The sequence below is a fragment of the Neocloeon triangulifer genome, unplaced genomic scaffold (genome assembly GCF_031216515.1).
Source record: "Neocloeon triangulifer isolate White Clay Creek 2 clone unplaced genomic scaffold, ASM3121651v1 ptg000003l, whole genome shotgun sequence".
Taxonomy (NCBI): domain Eukaryota; kingdom Metazoa; phylum Arthropoda; class Insecta; order Ephemeroptera; family Baetidae; genus Neocloeon; species Neocloeon triangulifer.
The window spans coordinates 10,572,373-10,594,082 of NW_026775546.1; the positions used below are offsets into that span (position 1 = coordinate 10,572,373).

The 21,710-nt window shown below is 37.3% G+C and overlaps 5 protein-coding genes across 10 annotated transcripts; 3 read left to right on the plus strand and 2 right to left on the minus strand.

Annotated features, from left to right (window-relative positions):
• Positions 1-3,315, plus strand: LOC132193036 (pyridine nucleotide-disulfide oxidoreductase domain-containing protein 2-like). Its single transcript, XM_059613388.1, has 11 exons — positions 1-232; positions 297-484; positions 532-687; positions 743-902; positions 960-1,131; positions 1,389-1,530; positions 2,093-2,300; positions 2,350-2,506; positions 2,659-2,812; positions 2,865-2,972; positions 3,026-3,315. The coding sequence occupies exons 1-11, from the start codon at positions 136-138 to the stop codon at positions 3,245-3,247; spliced, it is 1,764 nt and encodes a 587-aa protein (XP_059469371.1). The 5' UTR covers positions 1-135; the 3' UTR covers positions 3,248-3,315.
• Positions 3,245-6,757, minus strand: LOC132193037 (molybdate-anion transporter-like). 4 transcript variants are annotated; one of them, XM_059613391.1, is made up of 7 exons: positions 6,612-6,735; positions 6,425-6,454; positions 6,156-6,362; positions 5,574-6,022; positions 5,039-5,369; positions 4,845-4,982; positions 3,245-4,493 (listed from the first exon to the last, which is right to left on the minus strand). In XM_059613391.1, the coding sequence occupies exons 4-7, from the start codon at positions 6,020-6,022 to the stop codon at positions 4,065-4,067; spliced, it is 1,347 nt and encodes a 448-aa protein (XP_059469374.1). In that variant the 5' UTR covers positions 6,156-6,362; positions 6,425-6,454; positions 6,612-6,735; the 3' UTR covers positions 3,245-4,064. The 4 variants fall into 4 exon arrangements, with proteins under 4 accessions (XP_059469374.1, XP_059469373.1, XP_059469372.1 ...); XM_059613390.1 differs by having other exon boundaries at positions 6,156-6,369; positions 6,612-6,729; XM_059613389.1 differs by lacking the exon at positions 6,425-6,454 and having other exon boundaries at positions 6,156-6,369; positions 6,612-6,757.
• A 229-nt stretch (positions 6,758-6,986) lies between these two features.
• LOC132193038 (mesoderm induction early response protein 1-like) lies at positions 6,987-10,349 on the plus strand. 2 transcript variants are annotated; one of them, XM_059613394.1, is made up of 7 exons: positions 6,987-7,151; positions 7,227-7,370; positions 7,724-7,952; positions 8,005-8,090; positions 8,433-8,843; positions 8,915-9,042; positions 9,429-10,349. In XM_059613394.1, exons 1-7 carry the CDS (start codon positions 7,143-7,145, stop codon positions 9,709-9,711), a joined length of 1,290 nt encoding a protein of 429 aa, XP_059469377.1. In that variant the 5' UTR covers positions 6,987-7,142; the 3' UTR covers positions 9,712-10,349. The 2 variants fall into 2 exon arrangements, with proteins under 2 accessions (XP_059469377.1, XP_059469376.1); XM_059613393.1 differs by having other exon boundaries at positions 6,988-7,151; positions 8,433-8,852.
• Positions 10,350-12,523: 2,174 nt separating this feature from the next.
• LOC132192871 (zinc transporter ZIP13 homolog) lies at positions 12,524-14,193 on the plus strand. Its single transcript, XM_059613058.1, has 6 exons — positions 12,524-12,634; positions 12,706-12,991; positions 13,249-13,353; positions 13,412-13,587; positions 13,639-13,915; positions 13,975-14,193. Exons 2-6 carry the CDS (start codon positions 12,706-12,708, stop codon positions 14,145-14,147), a joined length of 1,017 nt encoding a protein of 338 aa, XP_059469041.1. The 5' UTR covers positions 12,524-12,634; the 3' UTR covers positions 14,148-14,193.
• A 61-nt stretch (positions 14,194-14,254) lies between these two features.
• Positions 14,255-20,542, minus strand: LOC132192870 (protein cueball). Of its 2 annotated transcripts, none has more exons than XM_059613057.1 (9): positions 20,244-20,542; positions 16,675-16,902; positions 16,246-16,438; positions 15,740-16,063; positions 15,541-15,684; positions 15,272-15,478; positions 15,045-15,209; positions 14,664-14,979; positions 14,255-14,523 (listed from the first exon to the last, which is right to left on the minus strand). In XM_059613057.1, the coding sequence occupies exons 1-9, from the start codon at positions 20,305-20,307 to the stop codon at positions 14,407-14,409; spliced, it is 1,758 nt and encodes a 585-aa protein (XP_059469040.1). In that variant the 5' UTR covers positions 20,308-20,542; the 3' UTR covers positions 14,255-14,406. The 2 variants fall into 2 exon arrangements, with proteins under 2 accessions (XP_059469040.1, XP_059469039.1); XM_059613056.1 differs by having other exon boundaries at positions 15,272-15,484.
• Positions 20,543-21,710: the final 1,168 nt, after the last annotated feature.

A 21,710-nucleotide genomic window follows, 5' to 3' on the forward strand; every position in this document is an offset into this window, starting at 1 on the left:
CCTTGGCGATAAACTGGTCTCGTGCGGAGACGCGTAATTATTATTATTGCAATTCGCCAACGAAAAACGTTTGCCTACATAGTCAAAGCAAATATCTCGGAAGAGAGACACGCGTTCTTTATTTTCAGCCAAGAGATGTTCAAATTTCGCCCTCGCGGATTTTCCAGTCTTCGTGCAGACCTAAAATTGATAACGAGGAAGAAATCTTATGACGCGATTGTCATCGGAGGAGGTAAAATTTGATAAGAAATTTTAAGTTTAAAAAAAATTTGATTTATTAAATAATATATAATCAGGGCACAATGGTTTGGTCTCGGCGTGCTACTTGCAAATGTCAGGGGCAAAAGTGTGCGTTCTCGAACGGCGGCCGGTGGTCGGAGGCGCCGCGGTCACCGAGGAAATCGTGCCTGGTTTCAAATTCTCCAGGGCCTCCTACGTTCTTAGCCTTCTGAGGCCGCAGATAATCAAAGATTTGGAATTAAAAGTAATATAAATTTTTGTAAATATTATTTTTAAATTTTATTTATGCAGAAACACGGTCTGAAAGTCCATTTGCGAAACCCTTCTTCGTATACTCCGCTGCACGAGGCGCTGTGGTCCAAATACCCTGCCAAGTCACTCACCCTGAGCAGCAGTGAAGAATTCAACCAAAAGCAGATTTCCCAATTTTCAAAAAAAGATGCCGAAGTTTGTTGAAAAAATATATATGGGAAAACAATATTCTACTTTTTCTATATTTAAGGCATATCCGAAGTATGAGAAATATTTGGAAAAAATGGTGCAGGCGGTCGAGCCTCTTTTGGATTTGCCTGCCTCCTCTGTGAAGCGGTTGTTGGAAGATGACCAGAGTTTGTTGAGACGGGCGTGGAGCTTTTACAAAGACAAACGACTTGTGAGAGCAAGTAAATATTTTTTCTTTCCAAATTTAAAATTTATATTAAAACTTATTTAATTATTAGGCAAGGCCCTATCGTCTCTCAGCGGCAGCGATTTGAACAAGTTCTTGGAGTTGATGACCGCGCCTGCCACAAAGATTTTGGACAGGTGGTTCGAGTCGGAGCCGCTCAAAGCAACCCTGGCCACCGATGCTGTAATTGGCGCTTTCACAAGCCCACACGACGCAGGCACGAGGTAAAAAAAAAAATTGAAAATCTAAGTAGTATTTAAAAAATTTATTGCAAAATTTCAGTCTTTGGTCAACAAATTATAACAATATATTTTTTGTGTTCACAAATTAATATAGCAACAAGTGTTGCACTCAATGTGAGCAAGCTATTAATCTTATCTCTCTGGCCAGGCGTTTTTCAACTGTAAAAATATCATGCAACGATTTTTGTTTTTGTAAATTCACATAAATTAATTAATCAAGTGGAAATTGATTGTCGCAGCTACGTCCTGTTGCACCACGTGATGGGCGAGTTAGAAGGTGTCAAGGGAGCCTGGGGCTACCCTGAGGGAGGCATGGGGGCGGTCACGCAAGCCATGGCCTCCAAAGCCAAGTCCCTCGGAGTCGACATTTTCACAAACATGGTATGCCTTTGCATCGTTCACATTAATTTGATTACCATATCATATAATAATTTTCATCACAAAAGTTCAAATTGAGTTAAAAATTTTGCAATGTATCACAACGTCATGGTGAACACGACTTCCCTTTTCTCCGCCGGCTGTTCCTGCTGAGGCTTGTTGCCCTGTTGGGTGCCGAAAAGCGAGTTGCCTTGTTCGTCGAAAAGGGAGCCCCGCCGCTTTTGCAACTCGCGATACCGACCCGACTTGGAGATGCTCATTTTGCGCGAGAACTGACTCTCCAAGGGCTGCTTGGTGGCGGCCGCCATCGAGTCGGCGACGCTCGACTTCTTGGTGGTGCTGTTCATTTGGTTCGCCAGCAGATAATGAACAAAAAAAAAAAACGGGCTTTTGATTTCCATCCAACTTCAATCTTATCGCGCCGACATAATCAATACAAATTCAGCACGCTAATTACCGATGTCGGGAGACAATAACATGATGGCAAATCTAATCAATTTTGAACTTGTCGAAACAAAGAACGAATGACGTAATAAGAAAAAAAAATGTTATATTTTATTTCCAGGAAGTGAAGGAAATCTTGTGGGACAGCAAAAAGGGCGCCCAGGGAGTGGCGACGGCAAAGGGGGAGGAAATCAAAAGTCGGCTCGTTTTGTCCAACGCCACCCCTGAAATCACGTACTTGAAACTTCTGCCCAAAGAAGCCCTGAGTGCCGAATTTCGAGCCGCGGCTCAGAGTATAGATTACAAATCCCCAGTTACTAAAATTAATGGTACTTTTTTCCATTTGATTTTTGACACTAAATCATTTTTGAATATCAGTTGCAGTGAAAGAGTTGCCTAATTTCCTTGCCGACCCTACGAGAGATCAAGGGATGGCAGGTCCGCACCACCAAACTACCATCCACCTCAACTGCGAGAGTGTGGACCTTCTTGAACAGGCCTATTCAGACGCCCGAGACGGTCTGATCTCGCGAAGGTTGAAATTGTTTTTAATTAATTTTATTGGATAAAGAGCAATTTAAACTAAAATTGGCTATTTAAATTCTTTTCTGGAAAAATCTTTGAAAAAATTTTTCTATAGAATAAGTCTGGATTTTTTTTTCAATTCTTTTCTTTTTTAAATTTCAGACCAATGCTTGAGATGGTGATTCCGTCCAGTTTAGACAAGACGATAGCACCCCCCGGCTGTCACGTTTGTTTGATTTTCTCTCAATACACCCCATACCATTTGCGGGACGGGAAAGTTTGGGACGAGAACACCAAAAACTCATACGCAAAACAAGTAAAATTGATTTTAAAAAAAACTATAAAATTGAAATAAATCTAAATTGTAGGTATTTCACAATATTGACGAGTACGCGCCTGGTTTTTCCTCGAGCGTGATAGGCTATGAAGTTTTGTCACCGCCGGATTTGGAGCAAATTTTTGGACTAACCGGAGGAGTAATTTACAATTTTTGATATTTTTTTATTAAATCCTATGATTTCTAATCTAGAACATTTTTCACGGCGCCCTCTCGTTGGACCAATTGTTTACCCTGCGCGCAGGTGGCGGTTCTGGGCCGTCGCCACCGGACACGCCGGTAAAGAATCTGCTTTTGTGCGGCAGTGGAGGCCACCCCGGTGGAGGGGTAATGGGCTCTCCGGGAAAGTTGGCCGCTGAAGAGGCCATCAAATTGCTCATGACGAATTACTCAAAAGGAACACATTTCCGATGATTTTAAAAATTATCATTTAAATTTTTATTTGAGTCATTTTGTACAACAATAAATAATAAAACATGTAACGCTTTGTGGATATTGCAGTTACGCACCTTTCCGAACGATCGAACACAGTAAACAGTCAAGGAACACAGATGAGAAAATGCAGAAAAAATCACTCATATTTTTATACTGTGATATAATACAATACAAATAAATTGACCTGGTTGAAAGTAATTTAGTTCAATCATTTTTAATACCAGATAAATTTCTGATGGATCAGAATTTATGTAGCTATCACTTCATTCAAAAAATGTTTTACTCCTATATAAAATTCAGAAGTAGTAACGCCTTTTAACGTTTTCAAAAATTCTTCTAACCACAGTCATCAAGGGCATATAAGTAAGTCTTTTGGTTCAAACTATCTTACACAGTAATTGTGTATCAATTTACTTTTTTCTTCTTCTAATTATTAAGGTACTTCAATACTTTCAGGTGATTCTGATAAAGGACTGCTATACTTAAGCAGTTTATTAAATATTTAGTGGTAGAATTTTTCATTTGGCTTTAAATTGACTACAGCTGCCAATTATTTCAAACAATGTTTTTATTCGTATGGCTTTTGGAGTGTGTTTGTAGACTGCGCCTACTTTTATTTAAAACAAATGAGATTTTGCCAATTATTGTGAGTTTTGTGGTTGGACTTTGTGGCTTACTAAAAGAAAAGAGTGGAACTCGAATTCCTATCACACGGAAACTTCACGTTTAAATAAAAACCAAAACGTCAGAAATGGAAAACATAAATTATTAAGTAATTTAACTGACCGTTCTTTTCTTAAACACCTTCCGGTTTCAGCAAGGGCTCTTGCTGGACTGCAATTGTGGCTGCTGGTGGGGCAGGTTTGAAGCGCTGGCAGAAGCAGTAGGCCATGTACGAAGCGCCGGCAAGCACCACCGTGCACATCAGGAACATGTGCCTGTTGGTCTCGGCGTTGTTTTCCGTGCCAGAGTGCAGCCACAAAAGTCCTCCGCAGGTGATCAGGTTCATGGGCACGCGGAACCAGTTTATAATGTTGGCCCGGTACTGCTCGGGCACCACTTGGCTCCTCAATGAACCGATCGCCGGATAGTACATTCCGACGCAGATCTCCAACAGGATGAAGGCGCCCAGAGAGATGAGTGGGGCCCCTGAAGAGTAGGCACACACCAGGGTGCAACACAGGGCCAAACCGCAAGCTGCCAACAGGACTTGCTCGGATTTTATCTAGAAGGAAATGTTAAAGCAAAGATATAAATAAAAAATATCATTGATTGAAGAGAATTTTATGTAAAAAAGGACTACAAATGTTAGTCATTCAACAATTTACAATTGTAGAGATTGCAAAAAAATTATTAAATTTATAAAAAAAAAAATAAAATAAAGTTCTGTAAATGATGGATTAAAAATAGAAGTAAATATTATATATTATGCAGGAAAAATATATAAAAATTTGCAAAAATTATTGATATGAAGTTGAAGAGAAATTAAAAAGTTATTTTGTTTTATAAATTTCCTAATTAATTTCAATTTTTCTCTGGCTGGTAGAAAATTTTAGCAATTGAAATAATTATCAACCTTTTTGGAGGTACAGATGGAATAAATAGACGAGCCGATCATGATCGCAACCATAAAGCACGAGAAGACAAGCCCTAGGGGTGGTTTTGCTGGCTCGAGCATTGGCGTCCAAAGAAAGACAAAAATATACATGACAGCCTGCAAAATTAAAAAAAGTTATAAATGAAATTAGAATTTTTTTTAGCAAATATCACCTCAAAAAGTGCCTGGACCATTCCCAGCTGCAGCGTGGTCAAGTCTGACAGAATGTAGCGGAGTCCTTTCATGCAGGACATTCCAACCTCAGGAGTGACCGAACCCCTGTTTTCCGGCCACCAGAGTCCAGCTCCAATGCCAGCAACCACCAAGCAGGGCACGGCCATCATGAAGGGGGCCACTGGTCCAAAAGACATCGTCTCGGCCGCAAAATTGGCAATAATTCCTGCTACTATGGCCAGCAAGCCATTGAAGAAGGTGGCTTTGCTGAAGGTTGACGAGATCCACTCGACTGGAAAGCCGTGGTGCTCACGGTGCTCATAGACATACCTTTAATCAAAGAAAATTTATTCAAAATTTTGGTTAACTCCCAAATATTTTTTATTAATTTTTTCATAGATTTTAAATTTCTAATTTCTCTGCTAAGTTAATGAAGTAAATATTCATTTTTAACAGGAATAAATACTTTTAATCAATGATTTAATTTTTTAAGAAATAAAATAATTGTTTGATATTAATTTAATTTTTTTTTACCAAGCTTCGAAACTTGAAAACAACATTGACGTGGAGATGCCACCCAAAATCCGTCCAAAGAGCAACACAAAATAGTCTGGGCTGAGTTTGGTGAAACAGCAGATGGAGTAGAGCACGGCAAAGCAGACACACATGAGTCGTCTGCCGAATCGGTCAGCCAGCGGCCCAGTACTGGTGCCGAACAAGATACTCGCCGCGAATCCAACAACATAGAGGACAGCGATCTGGGACTCTGCAAATCCATAGTGGCTGTAGAGTTTGTAGACATAGGGCCCTTGCAGCCAATCGGAGAAAAGTGCTGGGAAGTAGACAACGAAGAAGAGACGCTGAAACCGCAAGAAATCTGGGTTGCTTGCTTGGAGGGTCGGTTGCGCCTTCGAAGCCACTCGGTGGATGAAGAAACAAAGGCACCCTAAGGCGGCTAAACTAGTGTAAACTTCTGTCTCCATCTAAATAAAAAAAAAAAAAATTGAAAAAATTTAATGCATCAAAGAAATATATATTTAATACATGAATAAAAAATTATATCAATAATCTACTACAATTTTGAAATACATTAAAGATCGAGTATTTCTTTAAAACCTTGTTTTTGCAAAATGTGGTGCTTAGTTTGCTGGCAAAATTTTCAGACTATAGAAGGTTAAATTTTTCGTGGCATTCGACTTTTCCTCCTTTTGTCGTCAGCGTCGAGCTGGCGTGTCATTTTTGCTATCAACGAGTGACGTGCCTGCAGTGTTGGTCCGCTTGATTAGTAATCTACCTTCACCAGGAAACGCAGCAGGTTTTGACCTGAAATCTGAAATGATATAGACATATAGATATGTAGCGATAGAATTACACAATGTGTCAACCATTTAATCTGTACTTTAACTCCTTAAAATCTAAAAAAAAAATAGTATTTAGTGATAGTGAGGTGAGTTTTGTAAACAATCAAAAATTTAAGATAAAGACTTTACCAAAGAAAGTGTGTTATGATCATAAAATTAGACGTTAAGACGACGTCACAGCAATGAAAATTTGAAAAAATTATATAATTACATATTATGCTCCATTTGTGCACAACGTCGATTCGAATGATGTCCTAAAATTTAAAATAAATACAAAAACGGTACATATTTTTGCAATATTAATTTGCGTTTCACGAATTCACGAATTTCCCGTCACGATTAATTCATTGATTCTGGTTTCAATAAAACCGGTATGGTAAGTGATGAAAAACAGAGAATGTTTTAAATAATTTTGAATTTAATTGATAAATTGTAAGGGAAAAAAATTGAAAATTATCAATAACGTAAAATAATTTTGCAATCCTGTATTTTTTCTAGTTCTTAACAGTTTATAATCAATTTTGAAAAAACTTAGTTTAATACAAACCGGTTATTATACCAAGGAGGTTTCAGAAACCGGGATAACCTCCTCGGTCATTGCTTTGTTTACGTCCTTCAAAAATTGTGATGACTGGTGGGCCGATGGTGATTTTTGGCCGATTCTTAAATTAAACTGTCGTCGGCGCCGGTTTCCAGCGAAAGGACGAATTTATTAGAGACCGCTGCACCGAATCGTCTAACCATGACCGAGGTGAGTAGCCTCTTGGGCCCAATTTGCTTGCATTCAGTTCGGTGCACACATTTACCGCTCCTGGTACGTCGGCAGGTTAACGTCGGCAAAGAGGACAAGGAGTTCGACCCTTCAGCCGAAATGATGGTCAACGACTTCGACGACGAGCGGACCTTGGAGGAGGAAGAGGCCATGGAGGCCACCGAGGACACGCATCAAGAACTAAGCAATTTAAAAGAGGTACTGGCGTTGTACACCAAGTTCGGCAAAGACCAGGGTTTTTTGAGTCTGAAGACTTGAATCTATCCTCAAAGATTTTTAAATTTTATTCTTGATAGGAAGCTTAAATATAGATTTGGGTCCAATTGTTTCCAAACCTTCAATCGTTTATTAAGACCTAAATTTATTAAATATTAATTAATCAGAATCGTATCAAATTTTGGCGCGCATAATTTGCAACTACTGCCTGTCTCGTCGGCAAGATCTGGCAGCAGAAGTCACTTGTTTCGTGTTTATCTAGTCCAGATATCTCTGAATGTCCGTCGCTGTACGCATTAGGAGCAAAGCTGCGATGATAAATTTTGAAATTTCAGGAAGGAGAAATGCCCCTGGAACAACTCATGGCCATGTACGGTTATGCAGGTGGTGGCGAACCACCAGCTGAAAGTTCTGAGGAAGAGGAGGAAGAAGAAAACGAGGGAAACGAAGAGGAAGCTGAAAATGGCGATAATGTGGAGGAAGAGCCCAGTGACTCTGATAACCAGGGAAAAAATTACTCGGAATTGCAAAAGTTATACGAGGATGAGGCGTCAACCACTAAGGGTACATAGACTTTTTATGCAAGGAGTTCAATAATTTAATTTTGTCTTTTTAGCTGGTACTTCTAAAGGGCCTAATTCTGGAGACGAAGAGGACGAGGAAGATTACGACTACAGCCCTGAGGAGGACGAATGGAAAAAAGTAAAATTTAATTTAATCACATACATTATCTCCTAATTTTCTTTGCAAGCCAAATAAGGATTTTAGATAATTAATTTTGCCGTAAAAACTTGTTTCATTTCAGAAATATAAAACTTGAATATTTAAATCACTCATTTTTTTCTTTAAAATTTAAATAATCACTCTAGTTTTAAGTGAACACATACTAAATAGATTTTTTTTTAACTTTCAAACCAAAAAATTTAAATAACTAATTTATTTTCATCAAACCTATCATTTTATGGTTTCATTGGAAGAAATAGAAAGCAGTTAAAATTTAGTTTCCAGTATTTATATTTTTGTAATAAATCTAAATATACGCAGACAATTATGGTCGGCTCGGAATATCAAGCACACATTCCTGAGGGGCTCTGCAAGTATGGTGACGCGCTGCCTTACGAGAATGAGGACAAACTGCTGTGGGAACCGCTCCAAATGCCTGAAGAGCAGGTCCTCGAGTACCTGACCCGGGCGGGGCGACCTGCCTCTCCGTTGCCAACGCCAGGGGTGCCTCCTGGCAGTATGGGGCCCCTGCCTGTTGGGACGCACCATCGAGACGACGAACACGCACTTTACCTTTTGCTGCAGTGCGGCTACAACTCGGACGAGGCATTGCGCCGGCTGGCCATGGGCACAGCGCCGCAGACACATGCGATGGGTTTGTGGAGCGAGGAGGAGTGTCGAAATTTTGAAAACGGCCTCCGCACCTTTGGCAAGGATTTTCACTCTATACACGTAAATAAGGTACACTGCTAGTGTGGGGCTAGCTCGGAATTTTGTGAAATTCATGTCCTGTTCATTTTCAGGTTAAGACTAGATCTGTTGGCGAGTTGGTCCAGTTTTATTATTTATGGAAGAAGACTGAGCGCCATGACATGTTCGCCCACAAAACCAGATTAGAAAAGAAGAAATATGCCCTCCATCCTGGAATTACGTAAGTTTTATCTGCCTTTTTTCAAATATGATTTTTCTGAATTAACAAGAGGCAATTTTAATTTGAAAGAAAAGGATTGTGTCATAATTTAATTATTGGCAATACTGAAATTTTAGAGTAATTCTTTTTCATCTAAGCTGTGTTCTTTTCTTTGTAAATTTTAATATTTTCGACAGTTATTTTTTATATAGAGATTCCAACTTAAAATATTGGTCAATCAACTTAAATAGTTAAATTCCAGCCCTCATTTATCAAGAAAAATATCTTGTTTATTCCAATAATTTTTTTTAATAATGATACATAAAACACCAATTTACCTAGAATCTATTTTTAAACTCATTTTTCCATTGTAGCACTTTAATAAAAACCTTTTTATGTTTCTCCAGGGACTACATGGATCGAATCCTAGACGAGCAGGAGAGCAGTGGGCAGACGAGGGATAGAAGCCTTTCTCCCAAATCATCCAACTGCTTGCTAATGGGCGACCCCAAGCGGAAAGGAGTCGAAAACGCATCAACGGCAGCCGAGGGAGGAACGTCGACCCACGCACACACCCTTATTTCAAGCCTGAACCATAGGCACCAAGAGGCGGTGGACACTTACCTCAAAGACAAGGAGGCCGACTCTCCGTTTGCCAGCAGTACAAACTCTTTGACACAGGTGCAGTGACCCCACGCCACCCAACCACACACAGGCCTTTATTTTTCTAAGGAGATTGCATTCCGCCGCCGCACCCTCTACCACCACAACCTTACCCTGGTATAACATAAAATAACTTGAAAACTTCACTTAATTCAAGCAACTATAAACAATTCCTTAGGATTGTTGCCTTTTTAAATTTCATAAATTTTTAATTAATCAAATTTCAACTGTTCAGTTGCCGCTTGTTTATCTTTATTGGCACTGGGCGGCTTGTTTTGAAACTTTGGACGAGTTATTTTCACGCTGATTCTCATATGGATATAATATTTATGTAATTATAATTTTTTTTAAACACAGATGTTCCACATTTATATCTACAGTTACTCATAGTATCAATTATTTTAACAATCTTAATGATCCCTTGGGCAGAGATCTAAATTCCGGTACTTTTGCGTTCAGTTTGTTTTGAAAGTATTTCAAAACCTCTGTCATGTACAAAACAAGTGTAATGAATGGTGAATGTATCAAATTTATGTTCTCATGAGAAAAAGGAGCGTCGGCACCCTCACCCATTGTGTGTTGGTGGTGCAGGATCTAAACTGTACATTCAAAATGTAAGACCAGTGGAATAAATTGTAAGTTATTTGTTCTTGCATAAATCCGTGCTTTTATTTTTTAAATATTTAAATTTGATCGTGACTTTCTTCATAACTATTTTGATAATGAATGCAAGCTTGTCTTTTGCACAATTATTTATAAAAATCAAAATCAACAAATAAATATATGGCTTTTTTTCATTATTTATTGTTTTAAATTTTATACACCAAAAAGCTAGCTTGAATCGCAGCTTCTAAATATGCAGCCGCTGCTGCTGCTATCGCTGCTGCTGCTGCTGCTACTGCTACTGCTACAGCTACTGTCGTCCGATGAACTGCTGTCACTTTCGGAGCTTGAAACTTCAATACATTCTGTGCTGGATTCTGTCGAAGTTTCGTCATCACATTCAGAAGAGTCGTCAGAAGAAGATGAGTCTGAGTCGCTCGAGGACGAAGAAGAGCTAGAAGAAGAAGATGAACTGCTGCTGCTGCTGCTGCTACTGGACCATGACGAGAAACTGGAGCAGGACGACGAGGAATCTGAGGACGAAGATGAAGAGTCAGAATCGCTGCTAGACGAGGAGGAATAGCTGCCACATCTGCCGCCTAGAAAGCAAGCTCTTTTGTCTCTAATTTCATCTAGCGCATCTGGTGGTGCCTGTAGTCCAATTTCAGCGGCGCATGCAAATCCAACGGCGGCTAAAAGGAGAAGCGAAGTTCTCATTCTAAAAATAAAATAAAAATATTAAGTTAAGAAAAAATTGCATGATGAAAATAATGACGGTCTTTTTGCGTACCTGTGAAGTTTTGGGAGAGAGTGTGCCTAGAGCGTCTTCGCGAAAGTCATTTATATACAGCAGTGCTTGTTGCAAACTCAAAATATTTATTTTTATTTGTTTATTAACAGGAACATTTTGCAATGCTGTGCAATGTTTTTCAAACAAGACTTAGATCTTATCGTGAAGGGTATATCCCTGAGCTACAATTCCTAAAATATAGCTGACTTTTTCAAATAACAGATACTTCATTTCAGACTATATGATTGAATAAAAAAAAAAATAAATTTAACAGGGAAAAAAGTTGGGTCTATTAAATAACCAAAACAATAAATAATTTGGGGATATTTACATCATAGTCAGATCACACCAGCAAATCAAAGAAATGCTAAATCTCTTTACTAAAAATTTATCTAAAAATTCTAGTTTTAAACTTTAATTTAATGTTTAGATATTGTAAAGGTAAAGAATTTTAGAAGGTGGAAAATGGCAAAACAAATTCATATACACTGCGCTATTTTTTTTTAAATATTTTTTTCTTAATTTTATTTACTGATGTTACTTAAACCAAATTTGACTTAAAATTCAATTTTTAAAATTAAAACGCTACTTTGATCACATATATCTGTAAGGGAAAAAATTTCAAAGGGCGGAAAATGACCAAGAAAAAAAAATACATTAATATATCTTGCTAAATTTTGAGCATGTGAATATCCCCCAATATTAAGTGCCAAAGTTGCACATATAAATGATATGCATAATATTTCGGTTCATAAATAACAATAAATATAAGGATCAAAGGAAAGCATCAGAGGCAATTTTTTTTATTGCGGTACGTGCTCAGGCACAAAAAGTATTTTTTCACTTCATAATTTCTTTCATATCATAATTGCTGATCTGCGTGTTTTTTATCTGCCTCGCACAAAATTTTGAGTAAGATTTTGTGCGCCTTAGCTTTACACTTATTCGTCATTAAAATGACATAAGAGCTGCTTACATGCACAGATGCGTTTAGCCTTCAGGCTGTTGATAATCAGCAGTAGGAGAGTGGTGATAATTTTTAACTGATTACAAAAATAAAATAAATCACACTTATGAAAAGATGAACTAAAAAATATTTTAATTGTTGCATAATACTTAATTATGAAATGCATTGACTGGCAATAATATCACTAATAGGTTGAAATAGTGTGCCTCAAAATATTGATAAATGTTCTAACTTCAGTCATATAATAATGAACAAGTTTCTTTATAGTTTAATAAAATTTTACTTTAGAATTAATTTGGATGGTTTTTGCTCTTATGCCTGTAATGCAAATGCAGCGCCGTGGAAATTTAATTGCCTTGAGCAGCTCATCATTTCTTGATCAAAGAGTGAATTTGTCTTTAAGATTTATTCCTGTTGATCGTAAATGAGCTTTGTAAGCAATTGATGGAGCAAAAATTAATTATGATGAACCTTGAGGAGGCTGCGTTCCTCATGAGGAGCCATTCACTCTCTTCTCGGACACCAGACAAGACGGAACAAATCCTTCTTAAAAGAACTTTTTGATATTTACTTTTAAAATTTTTCTTTCGGTAAGTTAAATTAATTTAAATGCGCGATTACATTTTGTATAAAAATTTTTAATTTTTATAATGTTTTATAGATGGAAATGAGTTTGGTCTCTCTACTCTCTGTAGTTTTCAAGTGTTTGCTGCTAGCAAGTCTGGCAAACATCTCTTCGGCGGAGGCAGTCAGTCTTCGAGAGTGGCCGGACCAACTGAACTCTAGTTTGACCACAGCCGAATGGGGTTTCGGCGCCGCTCTGGAAGCAGCGCTGACAAGGCAAGCGTGGCTGTGGTCCTTGCTGGGAACGGTAGTTGTTGGATTAAGTGGCGTATTTCCACTTCTAGTAATTCCTATTGGTGATAACGCCGATCTCAACAAAGGCGGTTAGTATATTATCGCGCATTACTTTACAAGCGTTTTCTATAAAAACGAGAGGAAAAAGTCCCCTCTGAGTTGAGTTAGGCAACTTGTGAGACTCGTATGTCGTGCGGGTTGCCTATGCACAAAACACGCAGGGGGCCTTTTGCATTTTAACAATAATCCTTTTTAAGCATCGATCCAATCATGCCATATGATTTTAAATTGCATGCAGAATATTGTTTCATTTGTATTTTCACTAAAATTTCATAATTAATTTTAGAATCCGCAAATACACTTCGGCTGCTTTTGAGTTTTGCAGTGGGCGGTCTACTTGGGGATGTCTTCATCCACCAGCTACCAGAAGCCTGGACGTCCAATAACAATGGTAGTTTGATAAATCGATGCAATTTATTTGAATAAAATTAATATTTCTTACTTATAAGGCTCTGAAATTAACAAAATTACTACGGGCCTGTGGGTTCTGGCTGGTGTGTTGGTCTTCACAGTTCTTGAAATGGCTTTGCACGATGAAAACGACGAGAAAACAAAACGTTCGGATGAAAATTCTAATCCCGCTATTCATGATGAAGAATCGGAAATTTCAGAAAATAAGGGCAAGGTAAATTTTTGGAATGTTTCTAGATTGCTTTTGTTAGGAAGCAATTTCCAGGTCAAAGTTTCTGGTTACCTAAACTTGCTGAACAACAGCATGGACAATTTTATGCACGGTCTGGCTGTCGGAGGCAGCTTTATGATCTCTTTTAAAATGGGATTGGTCACCACTATTGCTCTGCTGATCCATGAAGTACCTCACGAAATTGGAGATTTCGCCATTCTCCTCAGGTCTGGATTCAGCAGATGGGAAGCGGCAAGGGCGCAGATGATGACCGCCTCTGTCGGCCTCTTGGGAGCTTTAGTTGCAAATCTCAGTTCTGCCTCTAATCTAGGTTCTCAGAAATTTTTATGCCATTGTCAACTGTATCTAAGTTTTTATTTTTATTTTCAGAGGAAAATAATCTGTGGGTTGTCCCATTTACTGCTGGAGGATTTTTGCACATTGCCCTTGTAAGTCTATTACCAGAGCTAGTAGCCGAGGAAGACAAGAAAGAATCAATTAAGCAAATTTTCAGTCTTTTTGGTGGAATTGCTGTTATTTTTCTGTTGACAAATGCTTTATAAACTCATTTCAATAAAAACTTAATTAAAGATCTTTAGACTTTGCCAACTGGCTTTTTAATTTACAAACTACCTGAAGAATTAAGTATATCGAGTAGAAACTAAGCTGATTTCGTTTGTCTACAGCAAAATGCTAAAACACATCTTTATTGAGCAAAACTGAAAACAGCTTCTTAAGTGTGTCTGGCTTTTTCAAACTGTCATTAAAAATAAAAACATTCAAATTAAGTATCACTAATTAAGACACACTACTGGGAATCAACTACGAGGATTCTTTTGGCGTCTGTTCCTCACCTTCGGAGTCCTCCATGTTGGCCAGCAGTGTCTTTTTGTCATCCTTAATTTTGCGACCTAGTCTATTCGGTGGCTCAAAGCACGGCTGAAATGAAACATAATTTTACTTATACAAATGTTATGAATTACAAAATTTACAAGATGAGACCAAAACTCATGCAACGGACTGAATCTACTAAAAATAGCAAAATCAAAATAAAAAATAGAAAGAATAATTCCACAAACCGTTTCACAAATATTCATATTGCAACAGTTCTCGATCATGATTTCACAAGTGTCCCCAGATGAGCCGTTTTGAGTTCCAGGCGGAGGCTGCTCGAATGATGGAACAGCCACTTCTCTTCGGCTAACGATGACCCTTCTCTTTAATCGAGGTCTTTGCCTTAATTTGAGCACCTGAATGGCGAGGAATACCGTCACCAGAATAAGGGCAATACATGTCCCACTCAGGGACCAAACAAGTGGGCTGAAATTTCCTTCCGATGAAAATCTGTGTGGTGGACAAGTTAAAGGTCCTATTTCATTCTTGCTGGTCTCACAGCTGAAACATTTTGAAATAATTATATTATTTAAAACGTCTATAAATTTTATTTTAAATAGGCTTACTCGCAAAGCGGAATGTTGCATTGGGCAGTGCACATGTCCCACCTTCGTTCGCATCGCTCGCCTTCGAACCCCTCCAAGCAATGGCACACAGTGCTATTTGTGGATAGATTCAGGTGGCAAACACCTCCATTCAGGCACAACCCTTGGCAAAGGTCCACCTCACACCTAATAAGAAAATTAAAAATGTCATTTAACTTTATCCCTGAAAATGAAGAGAAAATTTTCACCTTTTTCCCGCCTTGCCAGGTGGGCAGTGGCAGGAGACGGAGCCTTCCGGCGAGACCACACAGTGGTTTCCACTTAGGCAGTAGTTGTGGCATAAGTTCACTTCGCAGTGAGGGCCTGTGAAACCAGGCAAGCATTTACAACTTTCAGTTGCTGTGTTGTTCAGACCACCATTCAGGCAAAAGACCATCGAGGCTGAGTTCGGGGAACTGTCACTAAAATGAAATTTCATTACAAATTTAAAATGACAGATTAACAAAAAAAGTCAGACATTTTTGGTTGGCTAGGAACTAAAGGTGTCTCGGCGACTGGTTCGCTGGTCTTGCAGACAGAAGTAAAGTCTGAAGTTGAGGGATAAGCAACTAAGCTTAAAGGTTTGTCAACATTGAAGTAGGTTGTAGGCTCCGAGTCGGATCTGTTACAAGAAATAGTGATGATTTTCTTTGAATAAAAGGGAAAAATTCTTGTACCCAACATCATGGAGCCAGATCTTGTAGTTATTCATGTCTGTCCACATTAAAGTTTTGTGATCCACAATAATAATGGAGTCAGGATGCTGGCGACGACCTTGGTACAAAAGTTTATTCTCTGAGCCGTCCAGCCGCGCAGAGTGCACATTGAAATCAATTCCATCAACGTCGTCTACCCAATAAAGCCTGCCAGGGCTTCTTAGGTCCAGTGCAAGACCATTTGGTGAGTACAAATTTTCCAAAACCATAGTGCGGCTGTGGGTTTTCAAATCAATTGATTCAATGAATGAGCGTTCATAGTTCCTGTTGCTCCAAAACAATTTTCTGCAACATAAAATTTTGGTTTTATATTGGTTTAGGAAAAAATCTTATTTTAAAAGTTACTGGTTAAAAAATCATGTTTCGATTAAAAGATGACTTTGTGTAATTTTGTTGCTACTGAAGCAGCAAAATGACGACATAATTATCAACCGAGATAAGACTAATTTGCGTCTTCTGACTCTGACCTTCGACAATGATCAACTCCCAGCGCCTGTGGCTCTTCTTCCACAAATTTGTGCACAATCTGAGCTTTGACGGAACCTTTCAGGTCAGCCGGAAGGACAGCCTTGTAAATGGCTCTTGCCTCTGAGTCTGTCCAATAAACAACTTCGTCCTTCGGGTCGTAGGCTAGACTACGTATGTTTCTATTACTGTCGTCTGAAAGAATGTAAACAAGCTGATTAGAACACTGCGATTAACCAATAAACGGAATAAAAAGTCAAGTAGGGCAGCAAAAAACAATGGAAAAATGGGTAATTTGTCTAGAAGAATCGAAAGCTAGATATAACTTCCGCACATTATTGTCTCTTGTAAAGGAATAATTTTTTTAATTGCCACAATTAAGTGGAACATGTCAAAGTTTAAAAAAAATACTTTGCGATTGTTCAACTTACATGCTTTAACGAGTTGTGAGATTTGAGTGCCATTGGGCGATTCGTCGTTAATTTTAAGTATGAAGATGGAGCCGATGGAATTATTTTGCGAATTTGTGAAGAGGAAAACGTCGTGCTTTGGCAAGTAGACCAGCCCTCTTGCCGCATATAGTTCTTTAGCAGTTATTGTCCTCACAGAGGCGCCTCCTTTCAATAAGTCCAATTGGCCCACACTCGTAACAGCCACATCTAAAAACAATCAAAATTGAAAGAAGATTATTAAATGAAATTAAGTATAGTTTCAGTTTGATATTTATACAGGTAAAATTTACTTAAAATCACAAAAGAGGGAGTATTACCAAACAAGATAATTATAAATACAAAGCTTGTCTGGTGGGAAATATTTTTATGTTCTTAAAAAGAAAATTATTGCTTCTAGTAAATATATAAAAAAAAAGAAAGTTAGGATAAGCAGAATTTAGCAAAGGAAAAATTTACCATAGATAAAAAAAGAGGGGCCGTTTTTATTTTATTTAAGGTAAAAATGAAATCAATAAAAGAAAAACTTACTATTAGAGAAAAATTAAACCAAAGTTAATTAAAAAATATTTTATTTATGACTTGTGGTAAAATTACAAATCCGCGATGCAGAAAATTGTCGCGATGGTCACGCTTTAAGAACTCGCTGTTAGCTCTTTTCAACTACATAACGTTAATTGCAGTTTATTTATCACGATCCGGCAAATTTGAATTTATTGCGTCAGCGATTCTGCACAGTACGAAATTTATCTGCGGAAATGTCTTGCTCAATTATTACGAATTGAAAATTGCACTCAAGGGCTTAATTAAAATTATTATTGAAGAATAACAAAGCAAAAAAGTGAAGTTTAAACTGGGTTTTGACTATGTATTCCCAGAGGATTTTGCCTTTCCTGCTTATATGTCAAAATACATAGTCTGACACACACACAAAAAGATTTTCTAAAAAATATAAAAATTTAAAAAAAGTTTACTATTTATAAATTTTTATTTGGCTGCTTCTTCAGAATTAATGTTATTTTTTTCATAACAAAACACAAAACACGGAAACCTTTTGCCGGAAACTGCCAAAATTATCTCGGAAAGCCCCTCGCCTTTCCGTTTACTTGGAGCGTCACAATCACCACAGGTCGGAGCAGGGTCGGAGGTGCATAAAGTGATAAGGGCTAAGGGCCGCCAGAGAAAAACCTTGGAAAGTGATCGCCACCTAATTTATTTTACGCATTTCGCTAGACGACCCTGTCTGGAGGAAAAAAACTCCCGCGCCAATAAAATCGTAGACTTTCTATTGACTTTGGCGAGGAAAAGTGGCTGAGAAAGGAGCGTGAACGGAAGGCGGCGAGCCACAGCGCCGATTTCATTAATTGACCTCCGAATGAGAAGTTTTGACTTCTGCTTGATCGTTTTTCGTGGTCACGGCGCGCGGGTCAATTTGCAGCCAATGACTCGCACAATTGTCTCAGTGGACGGACCTTGGTGTGACCCCTAAATTAGATCGGTGTGCAATCAACCGAACTGCATTTTTTCCAGACGGATTCTGTAACAATCGATAAACTTCTTCTTTGAAAAGACAAAAAAAAACTAATTTTGATCGATCCGGTCATTCAAAAACTTTAAATTTGTGATTCTGTATAACGGAAGAATGATAAAAATGAATTTTATTTTTCTTTCTTTCAAAATATGATTTAAAGACAAATTGATTTACAATAAATTAATTGCTGTACATTTATAAAATTATTATAAAATGCTAACAAAATAAAAGTTGATAAAATTGAAATTTAACAAAATTATTTGCATTTTTAATTTACAGTTTGATTTTATCTCATAACGCAAAAATTTATAACGTACCATTTATATTTTAACCTACTTGGAACAATTAAATTAATTTTCTCTAATCAATTTTGAAATCTTTCCAAAAGACGGACTTGAATTGTGTTTTGAAAACTTCGTTCATAAAATGAATTAAAAATTTCATGTAATAAAGAAATCAAATTATAAATTTTTCAAATTCTTATGCAGAAAAAAAATTTATATTGGCAGTAAAATAAAATTTAATTTTTATTTTCATGAGATTTAATCCCGCTAAAATTGATCTCTATAATTCTGGCTCTTTTTGGATTCAAGAAGTAAAATTAAATTTATTAACTAACCTCATTTATCAGCATTTTTTTTTTTAAATTTTATCTTTAAATTTTATTAACGGATTGAAAATAATAAAGATTTTTATTATCAAATAAATCCTGTTCAATATTTTAACAATATAAAAGTTATTAAAAATATTAAAAAATAGTAAATTGAACCAAAATCCTCATGGATATTAATTTCAGTGGTCCTAAGAAATGAGAATAGCACGTGCTGTGTAATTAAAATATCATCGTTATTTAACTTGCAGTGACATAATAAAAGTAAAGCCAAGTTCATTTAAATTTAGGTCACCTTCTGTTTTATTTAAATGAATTTTCAGGCGTTTAATATAAGACTAATTGAACCATCACATATCGCCAAATGTTGGAAAGAGCAGAGTCAAGTTCACCTTTCAGAAGGTTACGTTAAAAACGTCCACTTTCTCAGAAATCAAAAGCTGTGCAAGTTGGATTATGGAAATTCCAAAATTTGCAATTCAATCACCGGTGGAGGCGTTTGTAAATATTTGTCTCCAAAAACTTCATACATTTTGCCATTCGTGTTTTTCCTTGAAAATTCTGAGACTGCTAAAAATTAAAATAAATGCAGTCATGCAACATTTAATTAATCAAACAAAGTTATGAAAATTTTAATTTCTGCTTACATATAAAAGCTCAGAAAATAAAAAATTCTGAATTTCAGTCGAAAACTTGAGTGAAATTTTAAAATAAAATCTACCTCTATTGCACGCATTAAAAACTTGAATAAAAGCTACGAGAAGAATTTGATAGCAATCCTCTGAGAAATAAAATAACGGTCCTGATAAGATTAAAGATTACTTCTTTTCTGGAAGCAGGCGAATGCATTTTTCTTGAGTTATGAAATTAGATCACTTCACTTTTAGCACAAAAGAGAAATCCCAAGTGCAAACAATGACTACTGGTTTAAGGAAATTGCACATCTCACTCACTCACGCTACACAAAATGAAAACACATAGAAAAATTAATTTTTTTTTTAATTATATTTAGAAAATTTTAAAGTATTAATAAAAAAAAACAAGAACCCTGCGAGGAAAAATTTAATAAATTTATATTAACATATTATTCCAATTTCTTTTTATTACCAGATATTGTGAATGAGAGTTTAATCTGTTTTCGTTTTCTGTTTTTGTGATATTTCAAGGTTTACTTTACTATTATCTTGCCTATGTATCCAAATATGTACCGGGTAATAAAAAAAAATCGGCAAGTGCAACCCACTGATAAGGACCGACGGGGCTACGTGCGTGACTCCCACCTGGCTATGGCCCAATTGGGCCACGCGACCCCAAACTCGGGACACCTTAATTAAAAGCGTTCAACAGATCGGGACGGGACGCCCCGACAAACGTCCTAATCGTCCGAAAGGTCATTCGGGCCAAACTCACCCCAGGACAAGGCCCAGAGGGGCTGCAGAAGAGCGGCCAAAATCAGCAGCAGCGGCGAGACCATTGTAATTTTTTCACAGCCTGGAGCTCAGCATGGTCGTCCGAGGGAGCCGATCGATCGGAGGACGCTCACGAGACGACTGTCCGGCGCGAATAAGCTCCTGAGACCTCGGCCATCGTGCAAATTTTGTTCGTGTCGGTGCGCACGGTGCGCATGTGGACGAAAACTTCTGTCTGGTTTCTGGTTTTCGTATTCGTACTTTCGTAATTCTTCTTCTTGTTGTTCTTCTTCTTCCTCGTGGTTGATCAGTTTTGGCCCACAACCGGTTATTGGCCGAGCCCATGTGTAAGCATAGGAACTGCGCGCGCAATACCAGACATTGGAACTGAGCGGCCGACAACTGACATAGTGGCCCATAACTGATTTTTATCATATGGTTTGGTAGGTTAGTTCGCTTTCTGGCCGCACTCGTCGCTCCTCTCATGCCAAGGTGGGGTGATATTAAAGGAGAAGGCGGGATTCCAAGGAATTTTCATTACAAAAAAAAAAAAGAAAATAAATAAATATAATTAACTTTTTTTGAGGAGACGTGGGATATTGAGAAAATATGATGATTATAATCGAGTTTAGTAAGTAGTGAACATGGGTACCATAAATTTTAAGGGTGGGGTGATATTAAAGGAGAAGGCGGGATTCCAAGGAATTTTCATTACAAAAAAAAAGAAAATAAATAAATATAATTAACTTTTTTTGAGGAGACGTGGGATATTGAGAAAATATGATGATTATAATCGAGTTTAGTAAGTAATGAACATGGGTATCATAAATTTTAAGGGTGAAATAGTTAAATAATTACCAAAATTAAATTTCCGAATATTATTTGACAGAAAACCCAAATTTCCAAATATGTTTGATTTTTCAATAAATAAATAAATCACATAAATGTCAAAAGTTAAATAAATGAGAAAAACTTATCAGTTCTATAATAATTTTTCTTTTTTTTTCTTTTTTTATAAGATATATAATTTCCTGTATTTTAGGTGCATTATGTATTATTACGTTTGCATTCCAGCGTTTGCAAACAATGAAGCCAAGAAAATACAAAAGGCGCCTACCCCCAGCTCCCTTATTTGGCTTGTGAATGGGCTAGCGGTCCTCGACCAATCAACGTAGCTATAGAGTATGTTGACTTGAGGGGAACCAAATATTCCCCTCCAACCCTTTCCTTTCGTCGGTGACATTTTTTAAACATTTTAAACCGGTAAATCTGTTTGCATGAAAAATATTTTTCTCAAAATACGTTATTATTTTCAAAAAATTAGTCAATTTGATCAATGTTGTAATGAAAAAAGGATTTACGATTAAAAAACTCATTTAAAAAAATGAATAATCAAAATATCGACGTTTTAGCCAAACTTAGGTGAACCGGTACTATCATGAAAACCGGTTTATATCAATTCCTACCT

What these genes read in the sequence shown, in the direction of transcription:
- LOC132193036 (XM_059613388.1), top strand. Translation starts at nt 136, where the DNA reads ATGTTCAAATTTCGCCCTCGCGGATTTTCCAGTCTTCGTGCAGACCTA. An exon ending in CGCGATTGTCATCGGAGGAG is followed by an intron (nt 233 to 296) that starts GTAAAATTTGAT and finishes ATATATAATCAG; the next exon opens with GGCACAATGGTTTGGTCTCG. An exon ending in TTTTTGGACTAACCGGAGGA is followed by an intron (nt 2,973 to 3,025) that starts GTAATTTACAAT and finishes TTTCTAATCTAG; the next exon opens with AACATTTTTCACGGCGCCCT.
- LOC132193037 (XM_059613389.1), bottom strand. Translation starts at nt 6,022, where the DNA reads ATGGAGACAGAAGTTTACACTAGTTTAGCCGCCTTAGGGTGCCTTTGT. An exon ending in TGGTCCAGGCACTTTTTGAG is followed by an intron (nt 4,983 to 5,038) that starts GTGATATTTGCT and finishes TTAATTTTGCAG; the next exon opens with GCTGTCATGTATATTTTTGT. An exon ending in CCATCTGTACCTCCAAAAAG is followed by an intron (nt 4,494 to 4,844) that starts GTTGATAATTAT and finishes ATTTCCTTCTAG; the next exon opens with ATAAAATCCGAGCAAGTCCT.
- LOC132193038 (XM_059613393.1), top strand. An exon ending in TGAGGCGTCAACCACTAAGG is followed by an intron (nt 7,953 to 8,004) that starts GTACATAGACTT and finishes TTGTCTTTTTAG; the next exon opens with CTGGTACTTCTAAAGGGCCT. An exon ending in ACTCTATACACGTAAATAAG is followed by an intron (nt 8,853 to 8,914) that starts GTACACTGCTAG and finishes GTTCATTTTCAG; the next exon opens with GTTAAGACTAGATCTGTTGG.
- LOC132192871 (XM_059613058.1), top strand. Translation starts at nt 12,706, where the DNA reads ATGGAAATGAGTTTGGTCTCTCTACTCTCTGTAGTTTTCAAGTGTTTG. An exon ending in CTGGACGTCCAATAACAATG is followed by an intron (nt 13,354 to 13,411) that starts GTAGTTTGATAA and finishes CTTACTTATAAG; the next exon opens with GCTCTGAAATTAACAAAATT. An exon ending in CAGTTCTGCCTCTAATCTAG is followed by an intron (nt 13,916 to 13,974) that starts GTTCTCAGAAAT and finishes TTTTATTTTCAG; the next exon opens with AGGAAAATAATCTGTGGGTT.
- LOC132192870 (XM_059613056.1), bottom strand. Translation starts at nt 20,307, where the DNA reads ATGGTCTCGCCGCTGCTGCTGATTTTGGCCGCTCTTCTGCAGCCCCTC. An exon ending in CTCACAACTCGTTAAAGCAT is followed by an intron (nt 16,439 to 16,674) that starts GTAAGTTGAACA and finishes ACATTCTTTCAG; the next exon opens with ACGACAGTAATAGAAACATA. An exon ending in CCTGGCAAGGCGGGAAAAAG is followed by an intron (nt 15,210 to 15,271) that starts GTGAAAATTTTC and finishes TTTTCTTATTAG; the next exon opens with GTGTGAGGTGGACCTTTGCC.